Here is a 19,692-nt window from a genome sequence, read left to right as displayed (position 1 = left end):
GTGGAACCAGCTTCCCCCTGAAGCTACGACAGCAGAGTCTTCCGAAAACATCAACCCCCCCCCCCCCAAAAAAAATAGGAAAATATACAGTTGAAGTCAGAAGAGTCATTAAAACTTGTTTTTCAACCACTCCACAAATTTCTTGTTAACTAACTAAAGTTTTGGCAAGTCGGTTAGGACAACTACTTTGTGCATGACACAAGTAACTTTTCCAACAATTGTTTACAGACAGATTATTTCACTTAATCACAATTCCAGTGGGTCAGAAGTTACATACACTAAGTTGACTGTGCCTTTAAACAGTTTGGAAAATTCAAGAAAATGATGTCATGGCTTTAGAAGCTTCTGATAGGCTAATTGACATCATTTGAGTCAATTTTGATGTGTACCTGTGAATGTATTTCAAGGCCTACCTTCAAACTCAGTGCCTCTTTGTTTGACATCATGGGAAAATCTAAAGAAATCTGCCAAGACCTCAGAAAAAAATTGTAGACCTCCCCAGTTCATCCTTGGGAGCAATTTCCAAACACCTGAAGGTTCCACGTTCATCTGTATAAACAATAGTATGCAAGTATAAACACCATGGGACCACGCAGTCGTCATACCACTCAGGAAAGAGATGCGTTCTGTCTCCTAGAGATAAACGTATTTTGGTGCGAAAAGTGCAAATCAATCCCAGGACAACAGCAAAGGACCTTGTGAAGATGCTGGAGGAAACGGGTACAACAGTATCTATATCCACAGTAAAACAAGTCCTATATCGACATAACGTGAAAGGCCGCTCAGCAAGGAAGAAGCCACATAAAAAGCCAGACAACGGTTTGCAACTGCACATGGGGACAAAGATCGTACTTTTTGGAGAAATGTCCTTTGGTCTGATGAAACAAAAATATAACTGTTTGGCCATAATCACCATCATTATGTTTGGAGGAAAAAGGGGGAGGCTTGCAAGCATAAGAACACCATCCCAACCGTGAAGCACGGGGGTGGCAGCATGATGTTGTGGGGGTGCTTTGCTGCAGGAGGGACTGGTGCACTTCACAAAATAGATGGCTTCATGAGGGAGGAAAATTATGTGGATATATTGAAGCAACATCTCAAGACATCAGTCAGGAAGTTAAAGCTTGGTCGTAAATGGGTCTTCCAAATGGACAATGACCCCAAGCATACTTCCAAAGTTGTGGCAAAATGGCTTAAGAACAACAAAGTCAAGGTATTGGAGTGGCCATCAGAAAGCCCTGACCTCAATCCCATAGAAAATTTGTTGGCAGAACTGAAAAAGCATGTGTGAGCAAGGAGGCCTACAAACCTGACTCAGTTACACCAGCTCTGTCAGGAGGAATGGGTCAAAATTCACCCAACTTATTGTGGGAAGCATGTGGAAGGCTACCTGAAACGTTTGACCCAAGTTAAACAATTTAATTAAAGGCAATGCTACCAAATACTAATTGAGTGCATGTAAACTTCTGACCCACTAGGAATGTGATGAAAAAAAAAAAAAGCTGAAATAAATCATTCTCTCTGCTATTATTCTGACATTTAACATTCTTAAAATAAAGTGGTGATCCTAACTGACCTAAGACAGGGGATTTTTACTAGGATTAAATGTCAGGAGTTGTGAAAAACTGAGTTTAAATGTATTTGGGTAAGGTGTATGTAAACTTCCGACTTCAACTGTATGCTGAAGAAAAATATAAACGCAACATGCAACAACTTCAAAGATTTTACTGAGTTACAGTTCATGTAAGGAAATCAGTCAGTTGAAATACTTTCATTAAACCCTAATTATGGATTTCACATGACTGGGAATAGAGATATGCATCTGTTGGTCACAAATACCTTGAAAATAAGGTAGGGGCGTCGATCAGAAAACCTGTCAGTATCTGGTGTGACCAACATTTGCCTCATGCAGTGTGACACATCTTCGCATAGAGTTGATCAGGCTGTTGATTATGGCCTGTGGAATGTTGTCCCACTCCTCTTCAATGACTGTGCAAAGTTGCTGGATATTGGCGGGAACTCATCAATCCAGAACATGCTCAATGGGGGACATGTCTGGTGAGTATGCAGGCCATGGAAGAATTGTGACATTTCAGGTACCAGGAAGTGTGAACAGATCCTTGCGACAGGGGGCTGTGCTTTATCATGCTGAAACATGAGGTGATGGCGGTGGATGAATGGCAACATTGGAGGCAGCTTATGGTAGAGAAATGAACATTAAATTCTCTAACAACAGCTTTGGTAGACATTCCTGTTGTCAGCATGCCAATTGCTTCTCCCTCAACTTGAGACATCTGTAACGTTGTGTGACAACTGCACAAAGTGGCCTTTTATTGTCCCCAGCACAAGTTCCACCTGTGTCGTGATTATTGATATCTTAACAAAGGAGAAATGCTCACTAACAGGGATGTAAACAAATTTGTGCACAACTTTTAAGAGAAATAAGCTTTTTGTGCATATATTTTATATCCGCTCATGAAACACTTTGCATGTTGCGTTTATATTTTTTGTTCAGTGTAAAAAAAAAAAAGCGCCTTTTTTTGAACAAACACTTAAGTCTTTTCCCTCTTACTAACTCTGACTTTTCTGATAGCTACTTTATTGAGGAAAAATGTACCTACCATGACTGTGATGTGGTTTTCCAACCTAGTTATCTTATTACTGCTGTTACGAATCCCTTTGGCCCAGCGGTCTAGGGGGGGATGGATACGAGACCCGTAACATAAATCACGCAAATTATAATCGTGACAAGTAACAGTGAGAACCAAAAAAACCCACAGACAACTGAAATCTACCGTCAAACTCAAAAGGTTTATTTTAAAAACACACGGTAAAGGGATGTGGGAAAAGGGGCTGAGCTGGACCCAATCAAAGAAACAATAATCCAAAAACACCCCTAAACTAGACAAACCTATTTCCACAACAGCTAACTAAAAATACAGAGGGTGGTCCGCCCAGTTTTAACTAGGGTACTTAGACACAGTATTCCTACGGGTAATGTATGCCCATGGGCGACTTGTCTTGGTACCCCCTTTTCCCACCAAACAAACAAAACAAAACTCACAGGATTACCGGACAAATGTGACATGTAGTTGCAAAAACAAAAGAGATCAATACAGAGAGAGACACAGGGAGATAGCGATTGGACACAAGCGCGATTGAGAGAATGAACACAAAGATTGATCTGGGGAGAAAACAACTGACTGGGTTTTTAAACCAAGGGAAAGGGGCTGTGATAGGTTGAGGGAAAAGGAACAGGTGTCTTCTGATTGGGGACTGATTGATGACTGATTGGGGAGTGATGATTGTCACCTGTGAGGAGGAGAAGGAGAGAAAAGAAATACAAATACAGGATACAAACTACCTGTATCCGTAACAACTGCAGTGGGCTTAATCAGGGTCACACAGTGTTTCTTGTTGGTTTTAAACAAATCAACTTTGAAACAAAAGTATACACCTCACACACATGGTTATGGGCTTAAAAAAATAAGACACCTATACCATGTCCAATAAAGAGTTGAAATGTATTCAATTTTGAGTTTGCATCCCCAAATTACACATTATTTACTGTACATCACAGAAGACTGAAATAATAACAACATTGTTTGACATAGAAACACCATATTATTTTTTTTTTGGATTAATTATGAAAAAAATATGAATAACATTCCACCCTTGAGGCCACTAGGTCATTTGACTGCAGGAAAGGGGTATGATGAATGCACTAACTGTAAATCGCTCTGGATTAGAGTGTGTGCTAAAGGCCTAATGTAAATTGGTTATGACTCTTATTTCATTTTCATGACAGTCTTCATCAATAACCATTGGTTACCCGGTTATTGTGCCATGCAGCCCTAATCATAAAAATATATATACAAACGTTTTACACTGCCAGGGATCACAAACCTACACAAACAAATTAATCATAATGACTGGCTGTCTTGCAATCTAGCTAGGTGTCCACTAGATTCTACAGCCACAAATTCAATTATTATTATTTATTTTTTTGCTTTTTAGTCTTAATTTAAGGTTGGGGTTATGCATACGGTTAGCAGTGTGGTAAAGGTTAGGGTTAAGTCCTATTTTAATTAAGAGAAATTGTAGAAATGGCGGAGTTCATGACTTTGTGGCAACTAGTGACGGTCCCGCGCGAACGTTTCATGAGAAGTCTCGCGCTATTCAGGCCGTCGCTGTTTAATGGCCGCCCTCTTACTCGAAGCAATGTCTGAAACGGGGAATAACACAAGGAACCCATCGGGGTGTGATAGCTGACCGGGAATTAACAAAAATACTGGGGCATTTCCTCTCCTAAACGGTTTCCGAACGGATGGGCAGTGTGGGGGGGATTGCCAAGCGACATAAGATACGAAAGCGATATAGGTGGCTAGCGGGAGAGGAGAGAGCTGCTAACTAGCTAGTCAACACAGTTGTCACTGCCGGTGAGGCAAGCACCGAGCAACCCTGACAAGAGTGGGTTTGACGAGGGTGGGAACGCAGACTGTTGGACTGGAGCGTGTGACTCTTGGCACCAAATGCTAACATGAGTGGACCTGGGCAGGATAGCGAGCCAGAGGCAAAAGTCCTCCTCATCAAGCGGCTATACAGGTGAGTCAAATTCCTTTTGCTGGGAAACATTACATTAGCTAGCTAACAGTAGTAAAATAAATGGAAAGCTAACCTTAGCTAGTTTGCTAACTAACTAGCCATCTATTCAACTTGCTAGTTAGCTAACTATCCAGTCACCTGTGTGTCTGTGACTTGCATCAGTTAACGTTAGCTAGTTAACTGTACTTGTCACGAAGCCTTCGTCGAAGGACTATGACATTTTTACGAAGTAGTCGGACATTTTCGATAATATGGGTTTTAAATAACCAGATGTAGCCCAGTGGGAACTTATGGAGCGGATAGCTAACTAACGTTAGCTTCTAAACAACTGAGCATTAACAGTACAGTAACAAGTTACTGTGCTATTAGCTAGCTAACTTATTCCTGTGCCAACTTGCTCTCTTAATAACGTTAGTTGGTTAACTAGTTGTGACCGCTTCAGCTGTCGGTATTGCCACTACTAGTTACTTGATAGGCCTACCTTGTTTGCTAGCTAACTACCTAGCTAGTTAGTTATTTAACAGCTAAGATAACTAGAAGCGTCTTGCAGAACATCACCATATTAATAATGTCGACTGGCTACTTTTAACATGCATAACTAGGCCAAGTTAGGGAGAAACACCATATTTCACAAGCCTCTTTATATTTACTGAACGTTACCTAGTTAGGTAGCTGTAATGCCAACCATTATCTCAGTGTGAGACATGACATTTGATATTTTCCAGTTATAACTAGCTAGCTAACATTAGCTCCTACATTGATAAGAATGAGTTTGCTCATTCCTCCATTGACCATTACCAGTTATTCACATGCCATAATAACTGTATCTTGCGTGCTCAGGGCAGTGGTTGAGTCAGTACACAAGCTGGATGTCATCATTGGCAGCAAGTCATCATACAGGGAGGTCTTCAAGCCTGAAAACATCAGCCTTCGCAACAAGTAAGCATTTTACTCTACTCCAACCTTTGCCCTAAACACTAAGGCAAAAGGCAAAGCACTAACCCCAACCTTGTCCATCTTCTGTGCCCAGGTTGAGGGAGCTGTGTGTGAAGCTGATGTTTCTCCACCCTGTGGACTATGGTCGCAAGGCTGAGGAGCTTCTGTGGAGGAAGGTCTACTACGAGGTCATCCAGGTCATCAAGACCAACAAGAAGGTACAGCATTTAAGGGTGTTTTCCCATATAGTCCTCTTTAAAATAACAAATCCCCGTCCTCTTTAAAGTGAACTTTGTGGTAAAAAAGAAGCTATAGAACTATGTTCTCTTTGTATTCACACTTCCCTTGCTTTTGAATGAAGACTCAACTCTTTTGCCAGTTCACTTTATCCATGTTGTGGTCCAAGTCCTCTTTGCATTCAGATTGCTATATTTCAAAAGGAATCAAGATATTTTTTTCCAACATTCACTCAATGCACTCTGGGACAAGCCATTTCCATTCCTCGATCAGATTTTCCACCAATGCTCCTTATAGGACATATCACTGTGCTCTATACTCTTCTGTAAACAGGTCATCTCTGTATACCTGTTGCAAGACCCACTGGTTGATGCTTATTTATATAACCCTCACTCCCCACTATCTGAGATATCTACTGCAGTCCTCATCCTCCACATACAACACCTGTTCTGCCAGTCACATTCTGTTAAAGGTCCCCAAAGTGCACACATCCCTGGGTCGCTCCTCTTTTCAGTTCGCTGCAGCTAGCGACTGGAACGAGCTGCAAAAAACACTCAAACTGGATAGTTTTATCTCCATCTCTTCTTTCAAAGACTCAATCATGGACACTCTTACTTGCAGTTGTGGCTGCTTTGAGGGATGTATGGTTGTCTCTACCTTGCCTCTGTGCTGTTGTCTTGTACCATGTTTTGTGCTGCTACCATGTTGTGCTTCTGCCGTGTTCTTGCTACCATGTTGTTGTCACGTGGTGTTGCTACCATACTGTGTTGTCATGTGTTGCTACAATGCTATGTTGTTGTCTTAGGTCTCTCTTTATGTAATGTTGTGATGTGTGTGGTCCTATATTTTTAATGCCAGTCCCTGTCCACGCAGGAGGCCTTTTGGTAAGCTGTCATTGTAAATAAGAATTTTGTTCTTAACTGACTTGCCTAGTTGTTTAAAAAAATATATATATATACACACACTCTGCAGATTAAAGAATGCTGTAATTGAAAATTGTTCACCCAATGTAGGCTGCTGCCCCTTTAAGAGCTAAAATAGATTTGGACCTTATGTTGTGATTCTCACCAAATATGTTGTCTTCTCACACTTCAAACCCACAATCAAATAAACAGCGTATGAAACGCTCTTATAGATCACATATTGCAAACAAATAATCTGAACTAAAAACATTTTGGAATATCTGTGGGTTCTTGACAAACGCTAATCAATATCCAAAAAACGGCACTTTTTTTTTTTCTTCTGCAAACCTGCACATAATCTTCTCACTTGTGGCGCCATTGTGAGGGTTACGGCAGTGTTGCAGTAGTGTGTGTAATCACAAGCGAACCTGGGGACCATTACCCTAAAAAATGGAACCGGAGCACGGAATTCAAGTGAACCGAACTCAAACCACCTCTGGAGACGGTCTCAGTTCGCTTCGGGGGCTCTTTTGAGGGGTCTGAGTTCCTTTTGTAGTGTTAACATGGCACAAAACATTATGCAAACAGCACTGAGTTCACAAATTTGCTAAAAGGGACCATGTGGGAAAACACCCTAAGTTATTGGGGAAATTTTATGACTGTGGCCAGTACAGTGCTTCTACACCTGAATTACTTGCTGTTTGGGGTTTTAGGCTGGGTTTCTGTACAGCACTTTGTGACATCAGCTGATGTAAGAAGGGCTTAAAAATACATTTGATTGATACAGTGACTGCTGAGCTTTCAGACATGCCCACTTTCTTTCCTCATGCCCTACACACAACCCTTTTATTTATTTCTAATCTCTTCTTATTACATGGCCCCGTCTTATATCTCCATGTCTTCTACAGCACATCCACAGTCGCAGTGCCCTGGAATGTGCCTACAGGACTCACCTGATAGCCGGGGTGGGCTTCTTCCAGCACCTGCTGCTCTACATCCAGTCCCACTACCAGCTGGAAATGCAGGACTGCATCGACTGGACCCATGTCACCGACCCCCTCATCGGTGAGACACACACACACACTTAGGTCAGCGGTATCTGTGATTGACACAGTGTATAAATGATTGTATTTGTTTTTGTAGGACGGAAGAAGCCGGTATCAGCCACCCCTAAGGAGATGGAGTGGGCCCAAATGGCCTGCCATCGCTGCCTGGTGTACCTGGGAGATCTAGGTAATACAAACTTTTAATCTTTCTCACCAAAGAGATTTGAGACAACCTTATTTGTATGACTATGGAATTGCATTCCCCAAATGCAAGGTCACATTGATTTGAATGTACAGGAGAGGTTTACGGGAGGTTGTTTGAATGTTTTCTGCAGCCCGTTACCAGAACGAATTGGCTGGGGTGGAGGCTGAGCAGCTGGCAGAGCGGTTCTACCACCAGGCCCTGTCTGTCACTCCGCACGTAGGTGAGTTGACAACAAGGTGTTACCGGCCCTCCCTTTCACAGCACATTAAACACCGTTTTTTTTTTTTACACTAACCGGTTTACTCACACCACCATCTACAAATGAATCACTCTTGTTATATTTCCCACATAGTGATGAACTCACACAGCACTTATTGATTGAGCCTTATTATATGACTGGTCAAAGCTTTACGCAGCTCATAGTGATCTAGCTGAACTGTTAGCGGGCCATTTGGGCCAGGAAGGGGGCATTCAGTAAATGTTAGCGGGCCAGGAGAGGGCATTCAGTCTCAAGAAATCACTGATCCACATTTCAAACGATCTGTCTTTTTGAGAGGGCTTCAGAGGCCTTCATCAGTCGAACTGAAAGTCAACATTAAATGGCCTCTGCTAAAGGAAAGCGATGTGTTTAGTGTGCCATGATACTGACAAGTGTTTGATGTTTTGTTTTCAGGAATGCCTTTCAATCAGTTAGGTACACTGGCGGGGAGTAAATTCTACAACGTGGAGGCCACCTATTACTACCTACGCTGGTGAGAGGAGACTTCAACACGTCTAGATTTACTGCAGCACATCCACAGTCTATCTATGACTGGTCTGTAGACTATGCTGTGCTATTGTTCTCTACCTCAGTGGGGCAATGTAGTCACACTGCTGGGGAGAAATATATCTTCATTGCAACAATTCATATTTGGATCACATTCAGTAGACTCTAAATAGGAGACATGTTTTGAAATGGAAGAGGTTCTGAAACCAGTCTGTTAGAAGGCGGCCAACTTCGGAGCCAGAACATGTAAAAAAAAAAGACTCACAACCAAGTGGTACCGGGATGATACCACTTGCAATACTCGTTAGTAGTGGTAAGGATACAAAACATGAAGCGGATTTGAACTTCTTTAGGAAAACAGCCCCGATGTTGGAAAGAAACATTGTTGTCATCAGGTCACAATTATTTTCCAAGTTATAGCACACAATATTTTACATACAGCAGGTTTTTAAAGGACCAAAGAGTTGGGTCTGCTTCGTGTTTTCATTGCCATGGAAAAAAATATTGCCATACTGGTATCGTCAAACCCCTACCACCAAGTACTGATCATGGTTTTCTCCTCTATGTTCCCTTGTTTGAACAGTATACAGTCGGAGACTCCCTTCGAAGGGGCCTATGGGAATTTGAAGCGTCTGTTTGATAAAGCTGCTAAGATGTACCACCAGGTGAAGAAACAGGAGATGAAGAAGCTGTCTCCATCACGGCAAAGGTCAGTCTGGTTTCCTCAGACCACAGCCCTGAAATGAAAAAACACTAAGTCAGCATTGAAACATGAATTGAGATAGTCCTCTTTGAGATCCTTACTGTTTCTTCAACTGTTTTCTCTCCAGATCCAAGGACATCAAGCAACTTCTAGTGAGCTTCATGTACCTGCAGAGTCTACTGCAGCCCAAGAACAGGTTAGGACTTTCACTATTCACCATTTAGGCCCTAGTCATTTATCTCAATAGGAACCTCAACATTTTGTCCATATATGACACAGCTATCTGATGATAATAACAATTGATTGAATTTTTATAACCCCCTCTGCTCAGTTTCAAAGGGCTTTCTATTGTCTGTTGGGTACCGTGTTTGTAATGTCTTACCATTTCTCTCCTCCTCCCTGTGAGTAGTCTGCTGGAGACAGAGTTGACATCTCTGTGTCAATCGGTGCTGGAGGATTTTAACCTGGTGCTGTTCTACCTGCCCTCGCCGCCACACGGCCACGAGGCCACTTCCCCCAGCGAGGAGGAGCTTGAGGAGCACGACTCGCCCTGCGCCCTGCTCCCCGACGCCCTCGTCTTCAAGATGGTGGTCACCTGCCTCATGGTGGTGCACAGCCTGAAGCGGGGAGGTCAGTAAGAATATAGATGTCATGTATTTTTTTTGAAAATCACTCTTCAAACATTGCGCTCAAAGGATGTTGTCAGTAGGCATGCGAGGATAGTGACATACTGCGAGGGAGAAATAAGGGGATATGTTGTATTGCAAAGTTGACATGTTGACTTGTTTGTGTAGGGTCCAAGCAGTACAGTGCGTCAATAGCCTTCACGCTGGCCCTCTTCTCCCACCTGGTGAACCATGTCAACATCCGCCTGCAGGCTGAGCTGGAGGAGGGGGAGAGCCAGGTGCCCCCGCTGCAGACCGACAACATAGGTGAGGACTACTCCCAGCTGACCTCATGATGCCTAGACACTATTCATGTTCTCAGTTAATCCTCTGAAAAACAAATGGAACAATAATGACATTTGTTTGCTCCTAGATGACTCTGAGTTGAGAGACCCGTCTGACCCGTTGACCTCGGAAGAGAGGCCCCTGCAAAACGGCTCCCTAGACCATGAGGGGGGCCACCGGAGCACCGTGGCCCAGAAAGCAGGCGTCGGTGAGCGGAAGGCAGAGGAGGAGAAACGGAAGCAAAAGAAAAAGTACGCCCGCCTCTCCATGCTGCGCCGCCGCCGCTGCGCCACCCGCAAAGAAGACGAGAGCGACCTGAGCGAGGGCTTCGAGAGCGACGAAGAGGAGGAAGAAGAACAGAGGGGCTGCGTTGACTCTGGGGGCGGCGCCTCGGGACCCCCACTCACACCCTCCACGCTGGGAAAGGAGAGCAAGAGCGGGAGGGAGCACCCGACAGAGGAGGGGACCTGGGAGAGCGCCTCGGAGGAAGACGAGGAGGGGAGCACGGCCTTTGACGTGGAGACTGACTCGGACATGAACAGCCAGGAGTCCCGCTCCGACCTGGAGGATATAGAGGACTCGGAAACCCCGGAGAACTTGGACACACCACCTCGGGGGGAGGTGCAGCCTGAAGACGACGATGAGGAGGAGGAGGAGCAAGCCGATCCCAGGGAGGACGGAGACGGGGACACCCCTCCGGCCACCAACGGCCCCCTCCTGCCCAGCGACCCCAGTATCAGCAGTAACCTCCAGGCCATGTCATCCCAGCTGTTCCAGGCCAAGCGCTGCTTCCGCCTGGCGCCCACCTTCAGCAACGTGCTGCTGAGGCCCCACAGGTCCGCCACCAACTCCACACCCAACCCCACCGACCCAGACACCGCCTCCACCACCCCCTCCCAGGAGACCCCTCCTCCCCCGGGGGACTCACCCTGCGACGCTGGCCCCGGCACTGCCAATGGAACCAACGACAATGGTCAGTAACCTGCCCACACACATTGACGCTGTGTTGATTACTATGTGATTTTTGTATAGTGCAGGATATGATGAGTTTAAAGATTTAACTTTAGTATACCAATATAATTATGCACTTCTAGTTTGTTTTTAGTCTTTCCCAATGACTCCATGGAGTAACAGCACATCGCTAAAATATGCCCTTTTCTAACAGTACATTTGAGGTACCCCCTAAGAAAACTAGGGTGTAGATTAAACACATGTTCATTTCTTTATTTGTCCATTCCCTGTAGAGGTGGATTCCGATTCAGAGTGTAGCGTGCACAGCAACCAATCAGTACACAGCGAGAAGACCCTGTCGGAGAGACTGGAGATTCTGACCGATCAGGGGCTCATCCAGGTGGTCAAGGTGTTTGTGGATTGGCTGAGAACCAACACTGACATTATCGTCATGTGTGCACAGGTAAAGGGGGTGGATTTTTCACTAACCTAGAACCACTTACAAACAGTATGCATTGACAAATCTAATTTGCATCAAATTGGTAAAATACAAGTTAGTCTTTGTATCAGCTGAGTCGGGACAAGGATTTATAGTCTTCATCATTGTTGGTGTTTGTTTCACTGTCCATCTTCCGCTCAATGTAATTCCGTTACTCTGTCTGTAGAGTTCTCAGAGCCTATGGAACAGACTGTCTGTGCTACTCAACCTGTTGCCTGACGGGAGCAAGATGCTGGAAGCAGGCGAGTTACTAAAATCACCTGTCCTTTTTATGGGTTGTTAATCTGCGTTTACATTTTTTATTTAACTAGGCAAGTCGGTTAAGAACAAATTCTTATTTACAATGACAGCCAAACCCTAACCCGGGCGACGCTTGGCCAATTGTGCGCTGCCCTATGGGACTCCCAATCACGGCCGGTTGTGATACAGCCTGGAATTGAACCAGGGTCTGTAGTGACGCCTCTAGCACTGAGATGCAGTGTCTTACCGCTGCGCCACTCGGGAGCCCAATGTGGAGGCTTGAGTTGGCCAAATTCCTCTCTCCCCCTCTCTCACATTATATTTCTCATTCCATCTGTTCTTTTCCTCTCCTTTGGTTATTTTAACCCATGTTCTCATAGATGAAATTCCAAATGTGTGTCTCATTCTGTAGAGCCCTATTGTAGAGCACGTGACTAGAAGTCACGTCTTAATCTCGCTCTCTCTTTGTGTGTGTATTTTAGAGCTGGGTCTGAACACTGAGGTGACGGAGCTGCTGAGTGAGTGTGAGCAGCCCAGCCTGGTCCAGTCCCTACTGCTGCCTGAGGACCTGGCCCTGCGACACCTACCTGCCCTCAACCTGGCCCACCGCCGCCTCGACTACACCCGCCCCAGACCTTCCCTCAGCCCCGTACAGGAGGTACACACACCTAGCTTCCCTTAGACACCTTCACTGTTTTTCTGGCCTCTCTCTACTTTACTATCTCACTCGCTCTCTCTCGCTCTCTTTCTCTCCCCGTCTCAGTGTGTGGTGCGCGTGTGCTGCATCCGCAGCTTTGGCCACTTCCTCACCAATCTCCAATGCAACGTGCTGCACTTCAACCCAGAGGCGGGCATCTTCACCAGCATCAGCCAATCGGAGCAGGACAACCTGGTGCAGCAGGCCAAGGCCCAGTTCCGCATGGTGAGTGGCAGTTGAATGAAACAATGAGACCAAAGCAGCAGCAGTCACTCTAGTTTCAGTTTTTGTTTCACTTGTGAAGCTCAAATAACTGCAAAGTATTATCTATTTCAACACTGTTTGTGTGTCCAGGCAGAGGAGGAGGCTCGACGAAACCGCCTGATGAGAGACATGGCTCAGCTCCGCCTACAGGTCTGTCTTTTGGAACATTCCATTCTATCATAAATCAAACACTGTCAGTCTAGCTATCTGACACTATACTGAGTGTACAACACATTAGGAATATTCCATTTCCATGACGTACTGTAGACTGACTAGGTGAATCCAGGTGAAGGCTATGATCCTTTATTGATGTCACTTGTTAAATCCAATTCAATCATAGTAGATGAAGAGGTGGAGACGGGTTAAAGAAGGAATTTTAAGCCTTAAGACAACTGAGACATGGATTGTGTATGTGTGCCATTCAGAGGGTGAATGGGCAAGACCAAAATATTTAAGTGCCTTTGAACGGGGTGTGGTAAGTGGCAGGCACACCGGTTTATGTCAACTGCAACACTGCTTGGTTTTTCACTCAGCAGTTTCCTGTGTGTATCAACAATGGTCCACCACCCAAAGGACATCCTGCCAACTTGACACAACTGTGGGAGCATTGGTGTCAACATGGGCCAGTATCCCTGTGGAACGCTTTCGGCACCCTGTAGAGTCCAAGCCCTGACGAATTGAGGCTGTTCTGAGGGCAAAAGGGGGGGGGGGGGGGGGGCGCAACTCAATATTAGGAAGGTTTTCCTAATGTTTGGTATACTAAGTGTATATGTCTTAATTTACTTTTGCACCCAAAACTTGAAGTGAAATTCATTAGATTTCAGATGATGATGATAGTTAGGGTGATTCCATTGAAGTATATTACTTAATTTTGAATGTACATGTACAGTGCCCTCCGTAATTATTGTGACGGTGAAGCATTTTTTCTTTTGGCTCTATACTCCCAAGAGTTTGGAAAACAATGACTGAGGTTAAAGTGCAGACTGTCAGCTTTAATTTGAGGGTATTTTCATCCATATCGGGTGAACCATTTTAGAAATGACAGCACTTTTTGCACATAGTCCCCCCATTTTAGGGGGCAAAAGTTTGGGACAAATTCACTTGTGTATTATAGTAGTAAAAAGTTCCTAGGTTTGATTTAAAATTCAAATGTTTGGGGTATAGAGGCAAAAGAAGATGAAATGCTTCACTGTCCCAATAATTACGGAGGGCACTGTATTATCCCCTCAACACCCCATCAAGATAAGCAGTTTGTCATGTGTCTGCCCTGCAGTTGGAGGTGTCTCAGCTAGAGGGCAGCCTACAGCAGCCCAAGACCCAGTCGTCAATGTCTCCGTACCTGGTACCCGACTCTTCCGCCCTGTGCCAGCACCTCAACCTCCTCAGACATCTGGCTGGCAGTGGCTGCTTCATCATCATCATCCCCCGCACAGGTGAGCACAGCCCCATGCCCTGCCTGGGTGAATAAACCCAGTGTTGGACCGTATGGCTGTGGATAAGTCTGTTTGTTTGAGTGCAGTCATTATTTAGAGGTTTCTCTCCAGAATTACATGGAGATAAAATGGTGATATATATGATTTCTATATTGCAGGGTTATTGAACTATATGGGGTCCAGATTTGAAAAAGGTTATTTACAGGGGGGGCAGACATTTTATACATGCGATTACTCTTATAAAGCACATTTTATTAAAAGTAAATGTCGCTAAAAGTTCATTTTAAGTGCTTTAAGATAAGCCTAATTCAGTGGATGAAGTTGTTTAAATAATGGAACACATTTGTACTTATAACACAGTTGACCTGCATCGCAGTCATTTCTACTTTCCTGTCCGTTTTACAGACATAACTTCATCTTTTGTTTTTGTTTACTCATAGGAAACCTTTTATGCATGGCATATCTGTTGACCAGCATCATATTCTGTTCTATTTTCTATTTCTTTGTCATTTTGTTCTTTTCTGTTTTTTATTTTTTTATTTTTTTTACTTGGAAACCTTTTTATGCATGTCATATCTGTTGACTAACTTTTTTTTGTGGAGAGGTCTCTCTCCCCTGCATCAGTAGAGAACGGGTCCCTATAACAAACTGCACCACCTCTGTGGGGACATAAACTGAAAGCTAACTTTGCAACAAGATTTGAGGAGTTTATCTAAAAACTCGGACATCACGGGAGTGATCTGTACGGATGATGACTGAATATAGTTGCGCAGTGTAGGGAAATCAAATCGGAGGAGAAAATAACAAATGTATATATTTATTTATTTATTTTAACACGTTTTTCAATCATGTCAACTGTTTTATCCCTCCCCTGCACTCCCAAATTAAATCCATTCAATTGATTGAAGATGGAAAAACAAACATCTCATACGGACTGTTCATCAAGCATTTTCACTAGATATGTGTTGGCTTTCTTGTGGCGTCAATTACGGAGAAAAGCAACTATCTCCTCCCTAAGCTAACACAGGCTGCTCTCTTGAGAGCATTATTACCCTTGCTTAGCCACCGAGCATCATTATGTAAAAGTAGATCATGATGCTCAGCTGACCACGAAACAATCGATGTTGCAGGCTAGATGTTGATTGGATAAAGTTGATGTCTGTGGTGTTTAACTCACTGCTGAGTTCAGCGAAAAGCATGCTCTGGTGTATCAGGCGGTGTAGTGATCTCATCTGCTGGGAAGAGCCGATAGGCGAGCTCTGATTGGCTAACTGGTATGTTGGGTGATATTCTTTGACAGCACTTAATGGGTGGGACTACAGGGAAACAGATTCTCCCAATGGAGAATATTGAACAAGGGCTCATTTTGGCTCTAAACATCAGATTTTTTGCAGGATAAAAAAAAAAAATAATCTCAATTGATCAGAAGGCCATTCTAAATTGATAAACGGGCCGGATCTGTCCTGCTGGCAGCCAGTTGAATAGCCCTGCTATATTGTTTCGACATTAGCTATTTGCTGGCTATGTTTTGTAAATTCCCGAGGGGACTGAAGCTGAGTTTATCTTTCTAGTTAGAGCATGAAATGAATAGATGCCAAAGTTAAAACATGATGGTTGACTGTTATCTGCCTCAGTGATTGATGGCCTTGACCACCTGAAGAAGGAGAATGCCGGAGCGAGGGACGGTATCCGCTTCCTGGAGTCTGAGTTCCGTAAAGGCAACAGGTCTGTCTCAACCCTCAAGTGTGACGTATGGTAATCTAGTGGGCCACATTTTAAGATATGACAACCACAATCTGCCAACCCAGCACATTAAATGGGATATGTGGAGTCAACAGTTCTTTGAATGAAAAGATAAAGAGGGCGATTTTCAATGTGCTTAGCCTTTTATCCGGTGTGAAACTCTAGAGCCAATGATACACAGGTCCTTCTATATCAATGTATCTCTCACGTAACCGATTTTCAAATGTGCTGGCTGTTGGGGCCCATATTGTCCTTACTTCTTCAGATCTTAACAAAACAATGTTTCTAACCATAACCCACTCTGAATCTGTGATCCAGTAAACTAAGAATAGGCTGCGACCAATATGGGCGAAGACACTTGATGTTGTAAACCCCTCTTCTGTCCCCCTCTACCTCAGGTACATACGTTGCCAGAAGGAGTCAGGGAGGAGTTTTGAGAGGGACAAACTGAAACGCCAGGACATTGAAGCCTGGTGAGTCTCTTCACATGGCCACCTCTCAATACTTAGCATTCTTATACAAATGCTTCAAAAGTGGTAAAAGATTTATGAAAGCTTTCTACCAGCAGTAAAACACCTTCCCACTGTTAACTGTTTCCTTATGTGTCCTGATTTCTAGGCATCTATACAAGACGGTGGACAGCTGTCGTCAGCTGACCGTCTCCCAGAGCAACGGAGACGAAGACACGGCTGGCATGGTCACTATTCTCACCGGTCACTCAGTGGAGGAGCTGTGTACCCGCTCTGCGCCCATGAAGGTACACACATCACGAATACAATCACTCACTCAGTTCTTTAGGCTCTCCAGCAACCACTGTTGGTATGGACAGCTGGTCTGACTTCTGTGTATTTCTGGTGTATCCCTTGGGTTGTACAGTATTGCTATTAATATTTCCCTGTTATAAACTACTGCCATTTTACCATGGTGTAGATCTTTGTAGAGAACCAGAGTTCTTTCTAAGAGAAGTTTGGCATGTTCGACCTCCCCCATTCATCCTTACGTTGTATGTTCATTGGTGTTAGAAGAGTTGATGTCTTACCCTCCATTGTCTGTGTCTCCTTGGTAAGTCGGCCATCCAGGCAGTGGCGACAGCAGGCATGGAGCTGAAGAACATTGTGGAGTTCTACCGTCAGTGGAAGGAGATTGGCTGAGAGCGTCGCGGGGGCGAGGTCAGCATGGCGGACAGCTGATCACACACTCACTCCCTCTCTCTCTCCCACTCTGTTGCTCTGTCTGTATCTGCGTCTCCAAGGAAAATCAACTCTAGGAAAGGATGTAAGGGGGGAGAATGAGAGAGAGAGAGGGTGGAAAAGTAAAGCAGTTGAAGGAAAGAAAAAGCGAGACACATGGGCAAAGGGGGCAATAAGAAACAGCAGAAGACCCCCAAACATAAAGAAGCGATCCCAGAGGTTGGTGAGAATTAAGTGGGGATGCTACGCACTTAAAGTGCCCCTGGTTCACATCATAACCAGGCATATACTGTTTATGATAGAAATGAGTACATTACGTGTCGAGAGAGAACCACACATACACATTCACGCTCAGTTAAATCCATTGGTTTAGATGTATAGAGCAGTGTTTCCCCGTTTCCTCCTTTCCCTCTGTGTTGTGAAGGTGGGACTATGTCAGCCCTATGGCTGGCTGGGTCTGGTCTGCTAAGGCAGGGGGGTGTGGGGTAAATCCCAGAGAGAGAAAACGCATCTCTAGCGTGCCAAGCGTTGAGGCTATCGACTTTTCGGAGTCTCATAGCTCATAGGGTTCAGGTTAATGGACGTACACTTCTCCAGGATTGTTTTCTTTCCTATCAGTTTTTTTGCAGTGTACTTTTTGTGTCCAGTGACTAATGTATTGTGTTATCTGTGTATGATGAGGAGGAATGACGGGTTGTGCCCTGCTATTGTTTTAATTTGGATTTTATTTTTGTACCCAAATATACTTTATTTTGCGTTTTTGTAAGCTGTGCTGAATACACACAGGAATGAAGTGCAGGGGGAGGGATGGGGTTGTCTTGTATCGTTTCCCTAAACCAGTCTGATAATCCTTCTGTTCTCAAAGAAATAGTCCTGACTTTTGTGTCATGGTGCTGTTTTAGGAAGAGGTAGACTCGGGTGGGTCAGCTTTGTGCTGTTGCTAGACGTTAAGGAGAGCGGGGCCTGCGGCTGTCCCAATATGGCGGTACAAGGTGTTTGTGTTTTGACCCTTGTGAACTCCTGATATATCCCATCTACCATCATCACTAACTGTCCCATCATGCACAGTGCAAAGGAACTCTGTATATGTGTGTGGCCACGCATCAACAATAAAATGAACTCATTTTAAAATGTGTTTTCTTGTTTTTACTCTCAAACCATTTACAGTGGCAACTTTTTCAAAGCTTTACACAATTCATGACAAGGCACAGGACTCTCTGAATTGGGAAAGCAACCTATTTGAACTGAACATACTCATGGCTGCACCCTTATGACAATAATAGCCATTGTTTCAGTAAATTGAACTAATCCAGAGATGACGACTGACCGACATTAAAATGAAATGGTGTGTATCAAATAGTCCGGGTAGGCATTTGATTAGCTGTTCAGAAGACTTATAGTTTGGGGGTAGAAGCTGTTGAGAAGCCTTTTGGACCTAGCCTTACTGCTCTGGTACCGCTTGCTGTTTGGAACACATTTAATGTTTTTAAATTTATAGGTTTGTTCCAAAGTTTCGAAACACCCTTACCTATTGAAATATGGTAGTTCTGTTCCACTTTCCTCTGAAACTTCTCATTCTGAACCCGTTCAGTGCAGCCTGGCTCATCCATCAGTCTCGGTCCAGTGAGTAGGACTCGGTGTGCCATCTATCCTGCTCTCTTCTGTTGTGAGGTCTCGTGATCCTCACTACCCTGGATGCCTGGGCCTAATGCCCACCATTCTGCACGGCAGAGCGAGACCAATCCCCTGGCTGCGGGGTCAGCGCCACCCCAACAGAAGATGGTTGGCACAGCACAGGGCTGGCCCACTTTCTGGTGGTGGGGAAATGAACAGTCTAGGGCCCGGTTTCCCTAAAGCATCTTAAGGCGAAGCAATGATGGCAAAAATGTGTGGAATTTTAGGAATTTGGCTTTAAAACTGAAAAATGTTCTCAGCCTCATGGCAGCACTTTTTTTTCTTCTCTGCCCCGTGGCAGAAAGTGAAGAATTGCAGGGAATTCACTTTAAAAAAGTAATAATAATTATCACAGTGTAGAATAGCATTAGGAAACAGCATTTTTTTTTCTTCTCTGCACCATGGCAAAATGTGTTGAAATGCACATTTTGGCAGAGGTCAGTGCCCCGTGGCCCCCTTGCCTCCAAATGCGGTAGTCCGGCCCTGGGGGTGCTGAGGGAGGATAAAAAGTCCTAACAAAGCATTTTGTCAAAGTGCCTCTCAGTCCATGAAAAAAAAGGCCCTGCTTTTCATGTAGATTTGGTTCAGTTGGAATATTACGAAGTGACCTGCCAGCCTTGACTTACTGAGTGAGGATTTCTCAGGAATTTA

At 44.3% G+C, this 19,692-nt stretch overlaps 1 protein-coding gene across 1 annotated transcript; it reads left to right on the top strand.

Moving 5' to 3' along the window:
* The first annotated feature begins 4,138 nt into the window (after nt 1-4,138).
* LOC106581883 (nonsense-mediated mRNA decay factor SMG5) lies at nt 4,139-18,498 on the top strand. Its single transcript, XM_045703162.2, has 22 exons — nt 4,139-4,605; nt 5,446-5,544; nt 5,636-5,759; nt 7,589-7,745; nt 7,824-7,913; nt 8,062-8,151; nt 8,605-8,683; nt 9,281-9,406; nt 9,528-9,596; nt 9,810-10,030; nt 10,195-10,332; nt 10,439-11,323; nt 11,595-11,764; nt 11,967-12,042; nt 12,523-12,698; nt 12,804-12,962; nt 13,092-13,151; nt 14,275-14,434; nt 16,069-16,159; nt 16,576-16,650; nt 16,796-16,934; nt 17,245-18,498. Exons 1-22 carry the CDS (start codon nt 4,541-4,543, stop codon nt 17,326-17,328), a joined length of 3,333 nt encoding a protein of 1,110 aa, XP_045559118.2. The 5' UTR covers nt 4,139-4,540; the 3' UTR covers nt 17,329-18,498.
* The last annotated feature ends 1,194 nt before the right edge of the window (nt 18,499-19,692 follow it).

This window comes from Salmo salar, chromosome 02, assembly GCF_965601325.2.
Source record: "Salmo salar chromosome 02, fSalSal1, whole genome shotgun sequence".
NCBI classification, from domain to species: domain Eukaryota; kingdom Metazoa; phylum Chordata; class Actinopteri; order Salmoniformes; family Salmonidae; genus Salmo; species Salmo salar.
Note: the sequence above shows the minus strand (reverse complement) of the source record. Positions and strands in the feature narration are given on the sequence as shown.